The 16,192-nt window shown below is 40.6% G+C and overlaps 1 protein-coding gene across 1 annotated transcript in view; it reads right to left on the minus strand.

Annotated features, from left to right (window-relative positions):
- The window catches only part of FNDC3B (fibronectin type III domain containing 3B), a 178,688-nt gene that overhangs the window by 55,800 nt on the left and 106,696 nt on the right, over nucleotides 1-16,192 (minus strand). The window contains exons 7-11 of the mRNA XM_035334452.1: nucleotides 11,437-11,495; nucleotides 6,458-6,615; nucleotides 4,163-4,222; nucleotides 998-1,136; nucleotides 594-647 (exon numbers count right to left, since the gene is read on the minus strand). Of these exons, the coding sequence (XP_035190343.1) occupies nucleotides 594-647; nucleotides 998-1,136; nucleotides 4,163-4,222; nucleotides 6,458-6,615; nucleotides 11,437-11,495 (470 nt within the window). The remainder of the gene's footprint in view (nucleotides 1-593; nucleotides 648-997; nucleotides 1,137-4,162; nucleotides 4,223-6,457; nucleotides 6,616-11,436; nucleotides 11,496-16,192) is intronic.

Raw genomic sequence — 16,192 nt, forward strand, 5'->3', positions numbered from 1 at the left:
ACAACAAGAACCTACCTCTCCAGCAAGGAACACTCCACATCTGGCTTTTGGCACCCTCCCCAACTTAGTGATACTCACTAAGTGTAAGATCATCGGGAGATAGAACTTATTTCCCTTGTTGTCTGTAAGAAGACTAATTGCCACTGTGTAGAGGGCACCGTTATTTTAACCCTGAATACATTTTCTGCACAAAGGGCTGCACGATCATACCTTATCTCTTTTGAGGCAGAAACAGTGTTATTCTGCACTTAGCATCCAAGAGAATGTGATCATGAACAGACTTCTAAGACACATCACAAAGCAAGTAATAATAAGTAATCCTAATTAACAAATTAAGCACACCAAACAAGCAATATAAAGTTAAATTTCAAGAGTACAGAAGCAGAGTACTGTCTTTGCATAAAACACACTCAACAAGAAGTATTTCCCCCACTGTCCCTTTTACCCTCCCAGCTCTTTACCTAATGCCACCAGGATTTCATTTTCTTACTTCTAGTTTCCGCTGTATTTAATTATTTTTCTTTACTTAGAAGATCCTTGTAAAGTCTGAGTGCCATTTATTTATGTATTTATTTCAACTAGTTACTACTTACCTCATCCCACTCGAGAAGGTAGCTGGTGATTTTTGAACCATTATCAACGGGTGCCTACGAACAAAAATAAACAGAAGGTGGTTTTGGGAAGAAGAGAAAACTCCCTCCCTCCCCCCCCCAGGGCAAATGACTACAGTTTAAAGTGAAACCAAAGCTTGGAGTTTGCACACTGCTTGGCTACTTCTTAACAAGTAACGAGAAGAAGCTGAATGTAATGAAACACATACATTTTAAGAGTCAAGTCAGTGCACGGGGAGGGATTTGTCAGTTTACTGCGAGTTCAAGTCCCTTACTGAAAAATGACCCTCTCAGCTTTCAGTTACTGGCTCCGGTTATGTTCATTGTTGGCCAGCTGGTATTCTTCTGTTTTCTTGTGTGCCCAATCCGATCCAAGTGTTACCTACCTTCCACTGTAAGGTTAAGGAGCTTTTGGTCCTGTGCGAGGGTTTGGGTGGGAAGGGACACTCCGGTGCTGAGCTGTGAGTGGTGAAGCTTACTGGCTCTGAGCAGGATCCCTTTACTGAATTGTACATTGCATATACCCTGAAACAGACATATTGAAATGGGTCATAAATCTGCTGACAGTTACAAGATGAGAAAGCACTGCCTCAGCCACAATATTTGACTACCAAAGCATCCATGATACAGTCGGTTACTGATAGATTACTCAAAAAGCAGTGGCTATCGTTACTCTACTTCACTTGGTACAGGTATGCAATAAAAAAGATGCACAGCAGAAGAGGAGCATTGCAGCACTTGGTGCACATACTCCCCCCCTAGCCCACCAAGTTACCATCAGCTTTTCTTTCCACCACAATAAACTATTTCCTTGGCTATTGGCAGCCTTTCACACACTGTGCTAAAATCCTCTTCAGAATACAACAGAAACCATGAAGTCATAGAAGAAGGTATGAACTTTAATGCCCTGCTTACACTTGACTCACACGTACCGCATTCAGCGGCGGTAACTGCTAGTCTCCTTCCATGACTACAAGCTTCTCCTATGCGGCTGCAATGTCAATACCTAGGGAGCTTTATGGATCGAAACCGACACCATAATAGGGACAAACACAGCTCAGAAACATTGTTCTGGTAAACTAAAAATCTTAGAAGTGAATTTGATTGCAGGCAAATCCTCTGTATGTATCAGCATAGCGGGGGATGCATGTTACAAAAATAACATGGGAAAACAAGTAGAATAGACCCGAGCACCTCCTCACGGTGCTTTTCTCTGAAAAATTAATGATGTTATTTTTCCCCTTCACATTTTCCATGCAGCAAAAGAAAAGTGCAAATTGGAAGTCGACGTAGAAAACGTTCAAACCCTGACCAGACAATGACCTCCGGGCTGGCTATGCTATTGTGTGCCTGAATGCAGAGTTTAAGAAAGGGCAATTTCTAAATTTGTTTTCAGTAGATAAGAGCAATTTCTGTACAATGGCCACCTACATAGAATCAAACCTCTGGGGGAAGTTCACAAGAACTGCTATAGCGCTGCTTTACAGATCACCTGTTAGCAGTCAGGAGTGAAAACAAATGCAATTAATTAATTGCGTCTGCATCTGGCGACTCTGTGCATGTGTGCCGGAAACCAGCGTAGCTGAGAATCAGATGGGGAATACAACCGAATGGAAGTGAGTTTAACGAGCATTTTCTGCAAGTCATTGAAAAACTGCATTTGAGTTTGCCAATTGTGCTCAGCAGCTGAGATGTCCCTGTCCATAAGCCCCATACTGTAAAACCTGCCTCCAAGTACCAGGTGTAACGTCAGCTCTTAGAAAATGACAGGAAAATGAAGGTTGTAGAATTAGTTGGGTCTGGAATTTCTAAGGCAGATTAAAGACTTCATTTTCATCCACCTTAGCCATAAAAAGGACTGACAGGCCCTCAAAAAAGAGAGCACCATCATCTTTAAAACTACCAACAAGGTAACACTTGAAGAAACGCAGGATACAGATTCAGAGTGAAACAGGCTGCTCTAAGTGCCCAGGGCCTAATACAGCATCTATCTGTGTGAAAACAGAAGCCCTTAGAGATGCTGCCAAGGTTAAGGAGACCCAAGATGACGTGCTGAGTAACTGCTGGTCACATAAATTTCTTTACTTAGCAGATTTACTTCTTCATAGTTGTTAATACATAACGCGGTTTCAGTGAACAAAAAAAAATTGTTGTAGAAAGCAGCCTGCTTTTAAATGTTGGTTTCCTCCACTACAAACACATGCTGCTGTTTTTTTAAGTCTGACTTTTGTATTTGGCAGTCACTTATTCTTTTTAAACAAAAGTTACAGCTAACTGTTCACAAATGATTTATACTTTGGCAAAAATGCAGGAAAACAGAGGGAACTGTAGGTAGGCAGAATGAATTGGTTTGGAAGTTGGCCAGGATATGGGGCAAATACCCCCAACACCCTTAAAAATCGCATGAGATCTCAACACTCCACTTTGCATGACTACCACTTTGCTGCTTGAAGCTTGCCTTAAAGATTACGTTCAATTGCTTACAGCAGGAAGCTCAGCAGTGTTTTACAACTTTCTTCTTGCTACCATCCATCTGCTGCTATGGCTGGGACTTCTGCCCGGCCTGGGAGCCCGAGCGGTTTAGTTAGTTAGCAGAAGTTACTTATGGCCTTGAGAAGTTCATATTAGAGCTCTATTAGAAAATAACCCTAAAGAAAAAGAAGCTGTAGTATCAGAGGAAGAAAGACCCATTTTGGTTGATTTTTCTCTCTTTGCTCAGAAGTAAAGTGCTGGTTCTAAAGCTTAACAAATAGTAGCAGCCTTAATGAGGAATAGCGTGCCAAACGTGGCCCTTGTCTAGAAAAACAGAAGGAAACAATAGACAGGAGTGAAAGGAGTTTTTTTAAGGATACCGTGCATAAGCAAACAGGATGTGAATTTGAAGCATTGGTTTGTAAGTAAAGCCTTTAAAAATGCAGTATGAGCAGATAGCATTAAAAACATCAGGAAGCAAAGCTGAGAATGTGTTAATAATTGGGCAACAAGCACAATTTTAGAAACAAAGAGAAATACTGTCTAAAAATATCAATATGGGACAGGGTGAACCCATTTTTGGGAATAAATACTGAAATTACTATGGTGAGATGGATTTGTAATCAGCAGATATACTTTACAAAGCACAGAATATTTATGAAAAAACATACTGGAGCACTTTCAGGTTTTCTAGCACCTATGTTGCAATAAAAATGACCAAATGCCACTTGCTTTAGTCAAATTTTGAACAAGGTTGAGGTGTCCCATTTTCAGATAGAAGGACTTCAAGGCCCATTACACATATATATGGACATACACGTGTAGATGTCTTTTTTCCTCTTACTTCAGCCATGACAATGATATGATAGAAAAAGTACTGTTCAAAAAGCACTCTCATAACTTCGAATCTGAGATAAAATGCATCAGAAAATATTTAGGAGCCGCTGAAAAAACACCTTCAGAGGTAACCACAAGAATCTTGAGCTACACTTTAAAGTTAGACAAAAAAAATTCCACGTTTATTCTTACATAATTGATCAGATTATGTTTAAGTGACACTCACAGTCACACTAACTCACCTGACATGATAATCTGTTGCTGGCCTAAGGTCTTTTAGGTTATATTCTAATTCTTCTCCACTGCAGAAAAGAAAAAAAAAATCAATTAATTATGAAAAGGGGCATCACGCTTAGCACATCTCCTGATTTTCCAGTGTGTAGTGACTCCTGCATATTATTACTTGAAAGAAACAAAAATCCCACCACAGAACCACAGTAGTAAACACATGAACAATTTGTCAACACACTTCATGTTTCTTCAAAACTTGATAAAGCTCTGTATATGTAACAGAGCAGTAGTTATCATCCCAATTTGTAAAGTAACCTAACTATATGGGTTTAATTCAGTGATATCTTTACATTTTGTTGACATTTAGATAAAGCTTGCTGTGTTTTCCAACCCACCCAGGGCTGAAAGGGGTGCAATCAATACAATGGTACTTTTGTACTTCTTGCACACGTATTAATTCAAAATACTTTACAAGTGTGAGCCACTGCACTTCAGATGAAAAGGTTTCTCGCACAACTGCTTCACTGATGATCATTGCTTTCTTTTCCAGAGCCTGTGAGGCTCTGTGAGGACTGTGCCAAGGAGAGTTTTAATTAATGCTCTAGCAGCCAGATCCAGATCTCTTTCAACAACAATATTACAAGAACTAAGTTTCAGGCATTTAAGGAAAAAAACAGCATATAAATTGTTAATTTTAAATCTAACCAACACAAAAACACATTTCTTTTCCTTTTGGTTTGTTTGCCAGTAAATGAACACTAGGCTTGGTCATATGTTGCCTATTCTGTTAAGGTTATGGTATCGGGTTAGTGCTTGGTAAGTACTAAGCATCTCATGTAAGTGCTTGGTTTATTCACAGTTTTATTAAAATACAGGAAACAAAAAAACTCACAATTTATCACAAAGAAATATTTCATAGATAGTTGGGAAAATACAGAGATATATCTCAAGAACACGAGAATAAAATCAGCCAAAAGGCATGTGCTTGCTGGGCTGCCAGAAATCCAGCAAAAATCCTACTTTTTTCCTTTTTAAATATAGTCCAATTCTCTGCAAATTCATTTTTTTCCCTCTGAAACGAGCGCACCTCTTTGCAAAGAGAATGTATCCGACATATTGCAGGACTTTCTTTTGCCTATAGTAATAACGATCACTGTTGGTCATGACGGAGTGGAGCACATTAAGCTAATGGCTGTTCTCTGGCCAGCAGCAGGAGACAGATTACTACTAGCAGCTTTAAAACAGATGCACAGCATTTCATAACCAGGAGAAAATGTGCAGCCATCACAGCAGCGAGCACAAAAAGTACTTGGAAGTATCCATTCCATTTTAGGAGCTCAGCAGAATACATTAACATATTGAGGTAACTCACAAACAGCTAGTGTAAATATCAGAAACAATCAGGCAGCATTTCCCTGATTAATATTCTCTGTTTACATTCCCCAAGACAGTCCATGCAGCACACCAGGAAGAATACCCTAATTCACAGGACATCTTAAGAAAGGAGATAGTTTGGTCTCAAGAGAGAACTCCACAAATGCTGTACCACCTGGACTCTATTTAATGACATTTGTGAAGGATTAGCTATTTCACAATAACCAAGGCCACATCTCAAAACTTTCTATCCTAGTCATCATTAAGAGCAAAAAAAAAAAAAAAAAAAAGGAAAGAAAGGCGTAACACCATATGTACTTGATCACAAAATGAGCTCAGAGGATCACTGAAAGTGGAGACAGAGAAATCCCTCAGAATTTTTACTTAAGGCTGCTAAAAGCCAAGCATTCCAGATTTTTCTGTGGACTGACGTAGCCAGCTCATTGCCATGTTCTTTCCTCAACTGAGCTAAGACAAAATGAAACAGAGAACTCAACTTTTGCTTGTTAGCTTTAAAAACAGGCTTTAATGTTCTGAATTCTGCAAGTCCACAAATATTCAGTCCATTAGGAAGGCAGCTCTCCTATTTGCATGGTGTACATGAAAGGGTTTTGACATTTACCACAGAAGTGACCTTTTCATCGCTAATGGGTGAGACAGCAAGGCATGCAACATCTGCAGCGTGCTGGGGAGGCAGGAACGGGGAGGCAATGAGGGGCTTGGGACAGGAGCTCTACCAGTGCAGCCTCCAGCTGCAGGCTCCTTCACAGCAAAGGGGTCTGACAGGATGGAGAAGAAATGACAGGCTGCTGCAAATGTGCCTGATTTGTGCAACCGATAGGCATGCCAAGATATACCCTGAAAGGCTGAGAGAACTTATTCTACTAAAACACGAATTGAGAGGTGCGTAAGTGTAAAAATGATACTGTTACCTGTAAATTATCTTGTATTTTCCATCTCTCCCTTTATCTGATAAGGCAACCTCGTAAGTACAGGTGTAAGGCAAACCATTGTTGTGTCTATCTGCATTTAAAAGGCCGGTGGGAGGTGACCAGGAAAGTAAAACTGTTCTTGCTTGAATATTTGTTACCTATAAAAGAAACAGAAGTTACTCTGAATTCCAAGAAAAACGCCACCCTCTAAGCATTTGCCTTTTGTTCGCATTTTACAATCAATTTCTTGTAAATACAAAATTTCAGAGCTAGAGGTATAAAGTCACAAATGATCATCAACAACACAAAAATACAGGTTCATAAACTAATCTCTAACAGGTGAGGAAGACAGAGTGAGCTGGCTAGTCATCATCTGAGCATCCATCAGAGAACTCCTCGCACCACTCCTGAAGTCCTTGCTGCTGTGGCCAGAAGGCAAGTGGGTCTCAGCGGAACAAAGATGCCATCCTATAGATCATTTTATAATTATTTTTCTAAAGCTTTTGTTTGTGAGATTCTCTAATAAAACTTCAGTGGCATTTTCAGTCATCATGTTCCTTCTCGTAATTTGAAACGGCAATAATTTAACTGCTAATAATTACCAAAAAATTCAATCTGCAAAATTACGCTGACTCAAAACCATAGAGTATTGTCCTAACAGAAGTTTAGCCCATTAATTTAAAATTGTATCACAAATCAATCACTTTATGCCCTGACAAAGGCTGCATTTATGATCTATGGTCATCGTTGGGTGCAGGAGCCTCCAAGCAGACAACTGGCTATCTCGGAAAGACAGCACAAAACGGTAAAGTGCATCTTCTGAAAAAAGTCCAGAGAAGATGCTCTGCAGCATGAGGCTCTCTGCCACCAGATCTCCAGTTTTCACAATGAAAACAACAGCCTTTTCTTTCTGTAGTGTCAAATGGAAAGATTTTTTTAAGGATAGTAAAACGTGAGTTTTAGTATTATTTATTTATTTCTCCTACACATTAAATTTCACTGGTTTTATCATTTTAAAGGATTTAATACGCAAAGCCAAGCACTATTTCAGAAGGTGTGAGACGAATGATGCAGGTGCTTAGTTGAACATTTCCTACTCTTTTCCTGAAGGTCCTGAACACCTTACCCATAAATGATTTGGTAACGAAGTGTTAGCGTTAATTTGCTCTGTAAGTGGGCTTCCAATGAAACAGCTCAGGTTCCAGTTTGGATTCTGTCAGAACGCACCCAGGAATGGGATGGAGTATCAGGGTTCAGGGCCCGTTTGTTTCCAAATCTGACACTCAGAGGTTAAAGATTTTCATTTACAGCAACACATTTAGTCTTGCCAGAAATAAAACCTTTGTGGAACATAATGTGAAAAACAAAGCTGTAAAGCAACAATTTTTAAGCGGTAACAACCTTTTTTTTTTTGGTAAATAAAAAAAGATCGTGCATTCTTAGATGAATTTTCATTGGACTTGTCAAATTTTTCTGATGCTATGAAATCAATGTTTACTTCAAAAACTTGGACCAATGAAAACTGATACCGGATTAGACAGCATATAAAAATCCTGCATGCATCAAATATGACAAGCAAATTAAATATTCAATATAAATTTGTCAGTGAATTATGACAAAGGGATTTAGAGCTGAAAGTCTGTATTTCAAATAATATTTTGAATAGATCATAAACATACATTACTACTATACCAGCTCAACCCCGTCAACACAAAGTTTCTTTTATTATTATGGAAATACGCTTGCATAATTGTTTTTCAAAAATTCAGACGGACTTGGAGCTTGAGGAATGATATCCTGCCAATGTTCTGTTGAAATGTTTTTCTCTATGACTACTCTCAAGGACACACGTATATATTCTGCATATGGTTAAAAACTCTGGCCTTTCATGAACTTTAGCAATCTGAAAACAGTTAGGTCTTTTAGAAGTTTCTTAAAATAAGAGAAAGTGCATTGTGGGCTAACCACTAGAAAACATTAAGACTATTATTCTGAAGGCAGTGCGCACACGTTTCCATGCAGTTTCCAAAACCAGCTCCTAAGCATAGTGCTCCTCCAGCTACCCTCAACTTCTCACTGCTCCGTTCTGCTGCCCTGCTTTGGTGGCATGAAGTCCACACCTGGCGCTGATGGCAATCTTGAAATACAATCCTTAGCTGCACTGGGTACACAAAGCAAGAGAGAGTTTGCCTGTACGATAAAGTCAGAGAAGGCAAATTTATACACTCCCTGGGTATATAAGGCAGCACAGTCCTGTGTGTGTCAGAGAGCACTGGGAACAGATTTATTTGCATGGCGTGAGATAAACCTATCTACTGCTCACGGACTAACAGGCTCAGTATCGTATCACGTTTACCAACCGAGGGCGTATCACTTCAGTATCTGATTTAATGGCCAAAGCCACCACTTCGCGTAACTCCTACGTGCAGCAAGAAACACTCGTTTTGCTATGAAAAAGGGCAGGTTAAAGAAATGGGGTCATGGTATGCTGAAAATACCAAGCAGGCACTGGCAGGCCAGCTCAGTAGCTCTAACCTCCTTTTGTCTCGCTTACCCCTGGGGAAACAAGCACCTTTTGGAAGGTACTGAGCAGCTGAGCAGATCCGGAGCAGCACTTTTTGATGCTGTAAGGAACAGGACAGCTAATGTCACACTGCTGGGGCTAGGTCCCTACTGAACCTGCAGACATAAAAACTTTAAGTAGGAAACAGTTTACTGTTCACTACTACTGCTGCCCTAAATCCATCCTACCAAAATACAAGTAGCAGAGCACCTTGTCAGAGGCTGGGCAGGAAAACACGGCTTCTTTCGAGGTACCGCGCCCTGAATCTCATCCCTAAATTCACAGCATTAAGCTCTTCTGGCTTTGCCTTCTAGCTGAGAAGTAACAAAAGATTCTCCCACAAGGCGTTTTGTATGTCTCGTGAAAAGCACAGTTAATTAGTTTCTGAAAACTTCTCGGTTTACACAGTAAATGCACGCTTTATACACTATCAAAACTTGGTGGTGTAAATAAATTATTTGATAAAAGCCCCTGGGAAAGAATCCCAACTCCTGCACTGCTTTAATAAGGTTACAAGACTGATGAATATCAGCCCTTCCAGTCTTTCAGGTAATGAACAATGTTTCTGTACAACTTTCATTATCTTTCAAATTCCGGGTTAGCATTCACAGGCATCGTGTGGTTCAGGGTTTTATTGTGTGTGTGAGAACTACACTGAAAGCAACATTCATTTACTCCCTTGAGGGCAGTTTGAAAGACTTGGGGGTCAAATGAATGCACGGTTATTATTGGGTTGAGATTTTGCTTTTTGACTATGGGCCTAATCCTGCAGTTTTAGGCAAAAACCCCTAAGATTAAATATGAGTTTCAGTGCAGAGAAAGTCAGCAGAAGGAGGCTGCCCTTCGGGAAGCCAGCCACTGCTTGAACCCCGATTCCCTGCTGCTGCAGCCCCATCCCTATGCCCTGGGAGGTGCTGTGCCCTGAGCAGCTTCCCAGCCTCTCCGTCACACTGCTCTGCCCCACTTCTGAGCGTGGGTTCAGGTTTCCCTTCCCTCAGCAAGGTATTTGCTTCAGAGAGTGCTTGCTTGTCTGCCACAGCGTGAGTTAAAAAGTGAGAGAAATAAAAACATGAAATGTTTCTACTATTGAAAACAGGCTGCTTTTTTTTTTAAAAAAAAAAAGTAATTTTAAAAGTGTGTTTACATTGTACTCTAAAAGGTGCATCAGAGGGACACCTGGACAAGCTAGATTAGAGATGGCTTTAAGTGACAGCAAGGCCGAGTCCCCTGAAGGTGATGAGCATCCTCAGGATTTGCTCCGACAGCCTATCCCTCCGGACAGCTTCACCACTGCTGATACCTGAGACAACCGCTGGCATGGACGTACCACAGCCATATATGCCGCAGACACAGCACTCCTCTGTGTGCCACTGATTTACTGCTCTGTATCCTTCTTTTAATTGTGCCATTTCTTTCAGAACAATTGTTTTTCCATATACTGTTTCTTTCCTGTTCACTTATTTGTGAGACTCACCAGAAAATACAGCCCAGTTGAATATTTATGCATAATGATACATCTCTTTCAGATACAATATTATGTGCACACACAATCACTCATAGCAATTAATGGTCTGTGGTACTCCTATGAGTTTAATTACTCACAAATGTCTAAGCTAGAGAGAAAGTAATAGATAATTCCCAGCATTCTTTCACTACATGTCATTAACATTGAACTGGGGTGTCATATTTTAGATTTATTTTAAAGATTCCTATTTTTGAAATGATACAAGGAAAATTGATTTTTGTCTGTTGGTACCTTTTTGCTCTTCTCTACTTAAGTGCTCTGGCTGCCATAAATCTAATTACATATTGTGGCTCTTTATTTAGACCCACAATACCCTTCTGGCTTCTCATTTGACACACCAAATTAGAAAAACATCACATTCAAAGGCCTTACAACCAGATTTATTAACAACCTTACCTGACCGTGGTCACACCCAACATCACGCTTATTTACAGAGTGATTCGATTTCCATTACAATTCATGTGCTTTTATGGTTAAGAGAAACTTAGAATATAGTAATTACCATTGAACAATAGAATTAGCTTAATTTAATCATGATTGCAGATATAAATTGCTCATGACAAATAAAATTAAACCCAGGGGAAAGGGAGTAGGAGCTGTGTAAATCACCACAATGTGCTGGATTCCCCATGACACTGTTAATGCTGGGAGCTCCCTGTAGAGAGCGACCGGTGCAATTCCTATAAATACCCTCAAGCATAAAAGATGCTTAAAATTTATTCCCACTGACTATATCCCTGTAAAATGAGTTAGATACATCCAGAGGCAGCAATCTGTGAAGTAAAAGTTCAGAGAAATTTGAAATCACCAGTACGTTGTGACACAATCTACTTATCATATTGCTATTTCTGTCGTCGGTATGTGCTAATTCTGGAATTTTGTATCACGTACCTGTGGCTTCTCCATTCCAGAAAGAATGTCTTGAACCCTTTTTGTTTCTGAATCATATTCTGCAAAATAGAGAACATGGACATAAGAAAAATAAATAAATCACTGAAATGAAACTGAAGTGTCAGCTACATCAACCATCCCTCAGGAAGCCGTGAACAGGACATGCAGGTTACCTGCACATGATCATCAGATGTTTTGCTTGTGAATTTAAGGTATGCAGCTGCATAAATACTAGTTATAACAGAGAAACAGGAGGGAATGGAAAGGTTAGGATTATTTCTAGAGACGTCCTCCACAATGTTACTCAGGGACTTGGTTTCAGAGAGCAGGAACACCTTCTTTCCAAGGACTGCCTGTGGAGGAGGCCTGGGCTTTCCACAGTCCCAGTACTGCTGAGCCCAGCCCCGGCATGACAACCAAATGTCAATCCCTGCATCCTCCCGCAGCCACAGGGCCCTGTGACACCAGGCCCCTGCCAGAGACGTTGTCTCCTCGTCCTGAGCTTTAAAAGTGGTGGCAGAGTCCGGTGGGCACAGCTCCAGCAGCGGCTTCTCCACCCAGAGCAACCGCGTGCCGCCAGGCAACCGCGTGCCGCACGGCAGCTGCTGTGGGGGCCGCAGGACAGGGTGGGCAGTATTTCTCCCAGATTACATGGATTCGTTAAGCACACAAAGTGCCACAACAGTGATCATCCGAGCCGTGGAACCAGCTTTTCCCTCACCTTTTCCCCGAAAAAGTCTTGAGGTAAAGCATCAGCTTAGAGTAATGAGGTGACACGAAGCAGCTTTATTCCTTTTGGACCACAGCACCAAGAGGCCTCGCTTTCCACTACGCTGTTCTCTAATGGAAAACTAGGAACACATTTTTTTTTTCTTTTTCTTTTCTTTTTTTTTTTTCAAATGTTAATGATAAAGGTTTGCTAGCCAAAGTATAAGAATATATTCCCCAACCCCCAAACAAAAAAGACACAAAATATGGCATAGGAAGCAAAAAAATATTAATAAAGAAAAATAGGTAAGATCACTTCAACAGCCTTCCCAACTGATTCCCCCACAGCCTGACCTACTTCTTGTAGCCCAAGAATGCGTCTTTATTTTTGTCTGTGACCTGCTTTAAAAAAGTACATCTTCTTTTTAAAAATTCCATCCGCTTGGCTGCCAAGAAATAAAATTGGCTCAACGCTGATGGCAAGCCTCCAGTGTAAATGCCCATCTCTCCTACAAGAATGCACCTTGGTGCAGAGAGGCAATGACAGATCTGCTGCTCCGTGCATTCCTGGATTCCTTTTGGTCTCAGCCATTTGGAAAAGAAAGTAATAGTAATAATTCAGAATATGAGGAGGATAGCATGATTGCTTTTTTCCATAGTAGATAACCCTTAGAGTGTATTATAAAGTGCATAAACCGTCAGGGTTTAGCCAGCATAAGATAATACTGACTACACAGACGGACTAAATTGCTAAGGAAGAGTTTGAGATGCTGGTCCAAGTGAAAACGTCATCTAAATTGAGGGGGCTCAGAACTCAGGCTTCCCTTTAGCATTATTACAGATGCAGAACTGCGCCACAAAAGGCTGGATCCAGGTCTGGAAACTCTGGAGGTCCTGTAGGCTTATCTCAAAGGGATGTTAATAAGAAGCAGCTTCTGCAGCTACAGAATGCAACAAAAATGCTGCTACTATTCTATTGAAAGTTTATGGTTATTATGTCACCCTTAATTACAACCCCCAGAAGCTAAGCGTGAATCATTCTCAACCTTAAATCCCAAACATGTGGACTGAATTTTCTTCCCTCTCTCTGCTTTCTAGCAAGGATGCTATCTGTGGCACACTAAGCAGGGGAAGAAAATAAACCCTGGAGCCCAAAGAAATCTCACTTCTCTCTCCTGTGAAAAATGATCACTTTGTACAATAACTAAGTCCTCTGACCCTTCCAGGTCAGGGCTGAAGGTTCAAATTGTTTAAAATACCGGAGCTGACTTTAAGACCTAAGGGAACCGGGTATACCCAGCAAATAAATAATAATAATTAAAGGAAAAAGAAGTACCTCAGACTTCTCCATGAAGAGTCCAAATTTTTTGCTGTTACCTCCCTAGGTATGTAGTGCATTCACAATGAAGCCCTGAGTATCAGGCACACTGAAGCCTTGCATTAATAAGGACACGTGCACACCTATGTGCACAATGTGGACATTTATGTCCCCAAGAGAATATACAGAAACTGGAGATGGGAAGTTTTCTTCAAAGATTAGGGGGAGAGGGAATGGGACATACACAAACCTAAGGTGACAATGTGAGCACAAAGAAATTAAGAGCTGAAGTTGATCCTCATGGCCCAGACAGCTTGCCACAAATATTAAAGACTAGAATAATACATATATGGGTAGGCATTACATCAGATATACCCTATGTTGCTCATTTGCTGGTACCATGAACCATTTTACAAAAGCAACAACAAAGAAAGAAAAGTTCATCATAAAAATTGTTGTTTCATCACTAGCTTTGAAAGCACTATGGAAAGGAAGATGTGTGCCTTTGAGCTCTGCACTGAGCTAAAATAAAAAAAAAAAAAACGATTAATAGGTAATGCCATGTGAAAATAGCGCAAGTGTAAAATTAAAGGCAGAAAGCAACAGATATGCATATATGAATGACACACATAAGAGGAGAGAATAGCTCAGGTTGGAAGGGGACCCCAGGAGGTGATCTAGCCCATCCTCTGCCTCAAAGTAATAAAAAAGAAAACCAACCAGTGCAACTTTGTCCCATGGAAGCACTTAACAAAACAGAAGCTACCAGCTTTGAGAGAGAAAGTAGCTGACAACTGTCACAGTCTCCTAGTATTTCAAATAGTTAGTTTCCCCTTTTATGAGCCATAAAAGTTCTCAGGCCGCTATGGATGGCTGATCTCCTTTCAGTAACAAATGTAATTATTCACAGTCTCCTGAGCTAGACTAAGCTAAGGAGAACAAGACTTGTCAGGAATCCCTCCCTCAGCAGGAAGCTGGCCTCACCTGCCAGCCCCTCTCATAACACATTAAGCATCAAGCTCAACATCCTTCTCCCACGCCAACTAGGAGCAGAAATCCTTTGGAAAAAGACATCTTATATATTCTCCAGTGATAATTCAGAACGGCTGAAAAGCCTTTTTCCTGCAATAACGCCTACCCCATGACGGTTGCTAACCATTACGCATTGATGGCTCTTCTACACAATGAGCTCATGGGAGTATTTCGGGATGAGGAATGTAAGCTCACACACACAGGTGCAGTGGTGGAAAGATGGAGAAGAAAAGGAGGAGGAGGAGAGGGGCCACGAGGTCCTTTTTTGCTTTCCTTTCTTGACACTGGGCAAGGAAGTTCAGCCATGTCAAGGAAGAGCCCAACTAACACTCCAGGTCATTGTCCCGTTATAACTTTTCCCCTCAACATCTGTTCCCTACATCTGCCATGGCAAAACTCTTTGTCCTAGGAGGAAGCTGGGGGTGGGGATAAAATCCTTGTGAATGCACATGGAGTCCTCCAAGGGACAGAACCAAAAGCTGAGTTATCCTGCAGTTCTCAGTGTCTAACAGATATTAGAGCTGTCCCGAGGTACAAAACTAAGTTCTCAATCCCAAGCTGTGGGTTAGTTGGATCCCATGTCCCAGCCGTAATACCTGGATTACATCTAAGTTTGTATTTTGATCACCTCTCTTTTTTCAAAGTTTTGGGTCATCACCAAAGCTTTGTAGATATAACCAGGAGTAAATGCCCCCCAGATAAGGAATACTTTCCCAGCAGCTGTTTGGTGCTAACAGGGTTTCAATGCTAATTCTTGCTCAACTAAAGCCTTTCATTATACGCTTCTGTTAGCCTGCATCTATGTTCCTTTCTGCACGTACAGTACAAATATAATTTTCAGACCTTTCCAACAACACTTCTGAAATCCAAGAACAGCTTTAAAAAACAGGAAAAAAAAATCTTTTCATTTCAAGGTAAGTTTGAAGTTTCCATGAATAGTTTTCATGTTTGCATGAACGGCAGCTGTGTATGTAAATGGTTTGAAATAGCTACAAGCTCTAAACTAATTAACATTTTCCCATTGCAAATACAGATTTTAGGTTTGTTCTGCATTCTTTCCTTCACAGAAAGGAAGAGGTCCAGCTCAATACTTAGCTGCTGGCCACAGAAAGTATTTACTGTTTCAACAGCCTTTCCATTCCAGAGGAGTGACATCAGCACTAGCACTTCACAAACTTTTAGTCTAATTCTCAAGCAGAGCTCCATACTCACAGATATGCCAGTCATAACATGACATGCTTTCTCAGAATTTGTTCCAGATTTATTGGGGCTGTGACCGGCTTTAATGCTAGGAAAGATCTTTTATCAGTCACGTACAGCACAACCTGCAAGAAAACAAACTCTTCAAAACACAGCACAACTCCTTTGCGAACTGCCTGCTGATGTCAAAATTTAAGACACAAATAGACTTCTTCTTTTCAGATAATTGTAGAAATTAAAAAACTTTGCATACTAGGACAAAGCAAAAACTTCAGATGCCACACGGCAGCTGAGTCACAGAAACGAGGACCACCGGGGATGTCACACAGTCATCGAGTCTGTCATCCCACACTGAAACACAGTCGCATGAGAGGTGTCTAACGCTTTTAATTTTTTTAAAAAAGTAATAATACAAACAAACCATGGTCATGGCAATCTCACAATGATCCTAAAATGGGCAAATCTACCACAGCACGTAACTTTCCTCCTCATCACAAA

The sequence above is a fragment of the Oxyura jamaicensis genome, chromosome 9 (genome assembly GCF_011077185.1).
Source record: "Oxyura jamaicensis isolate SHBP4307 breed ruddy duck chromosome 9, BPBGC_Ojam_1.0, whole genome shotgun sequence".
Taxonomy (NCBI): Eukaryota; Metazoa; Chordata; class Aves; order Anseriformes; family Anatidae; genus Oxyura; species Oxyura jamaicensis.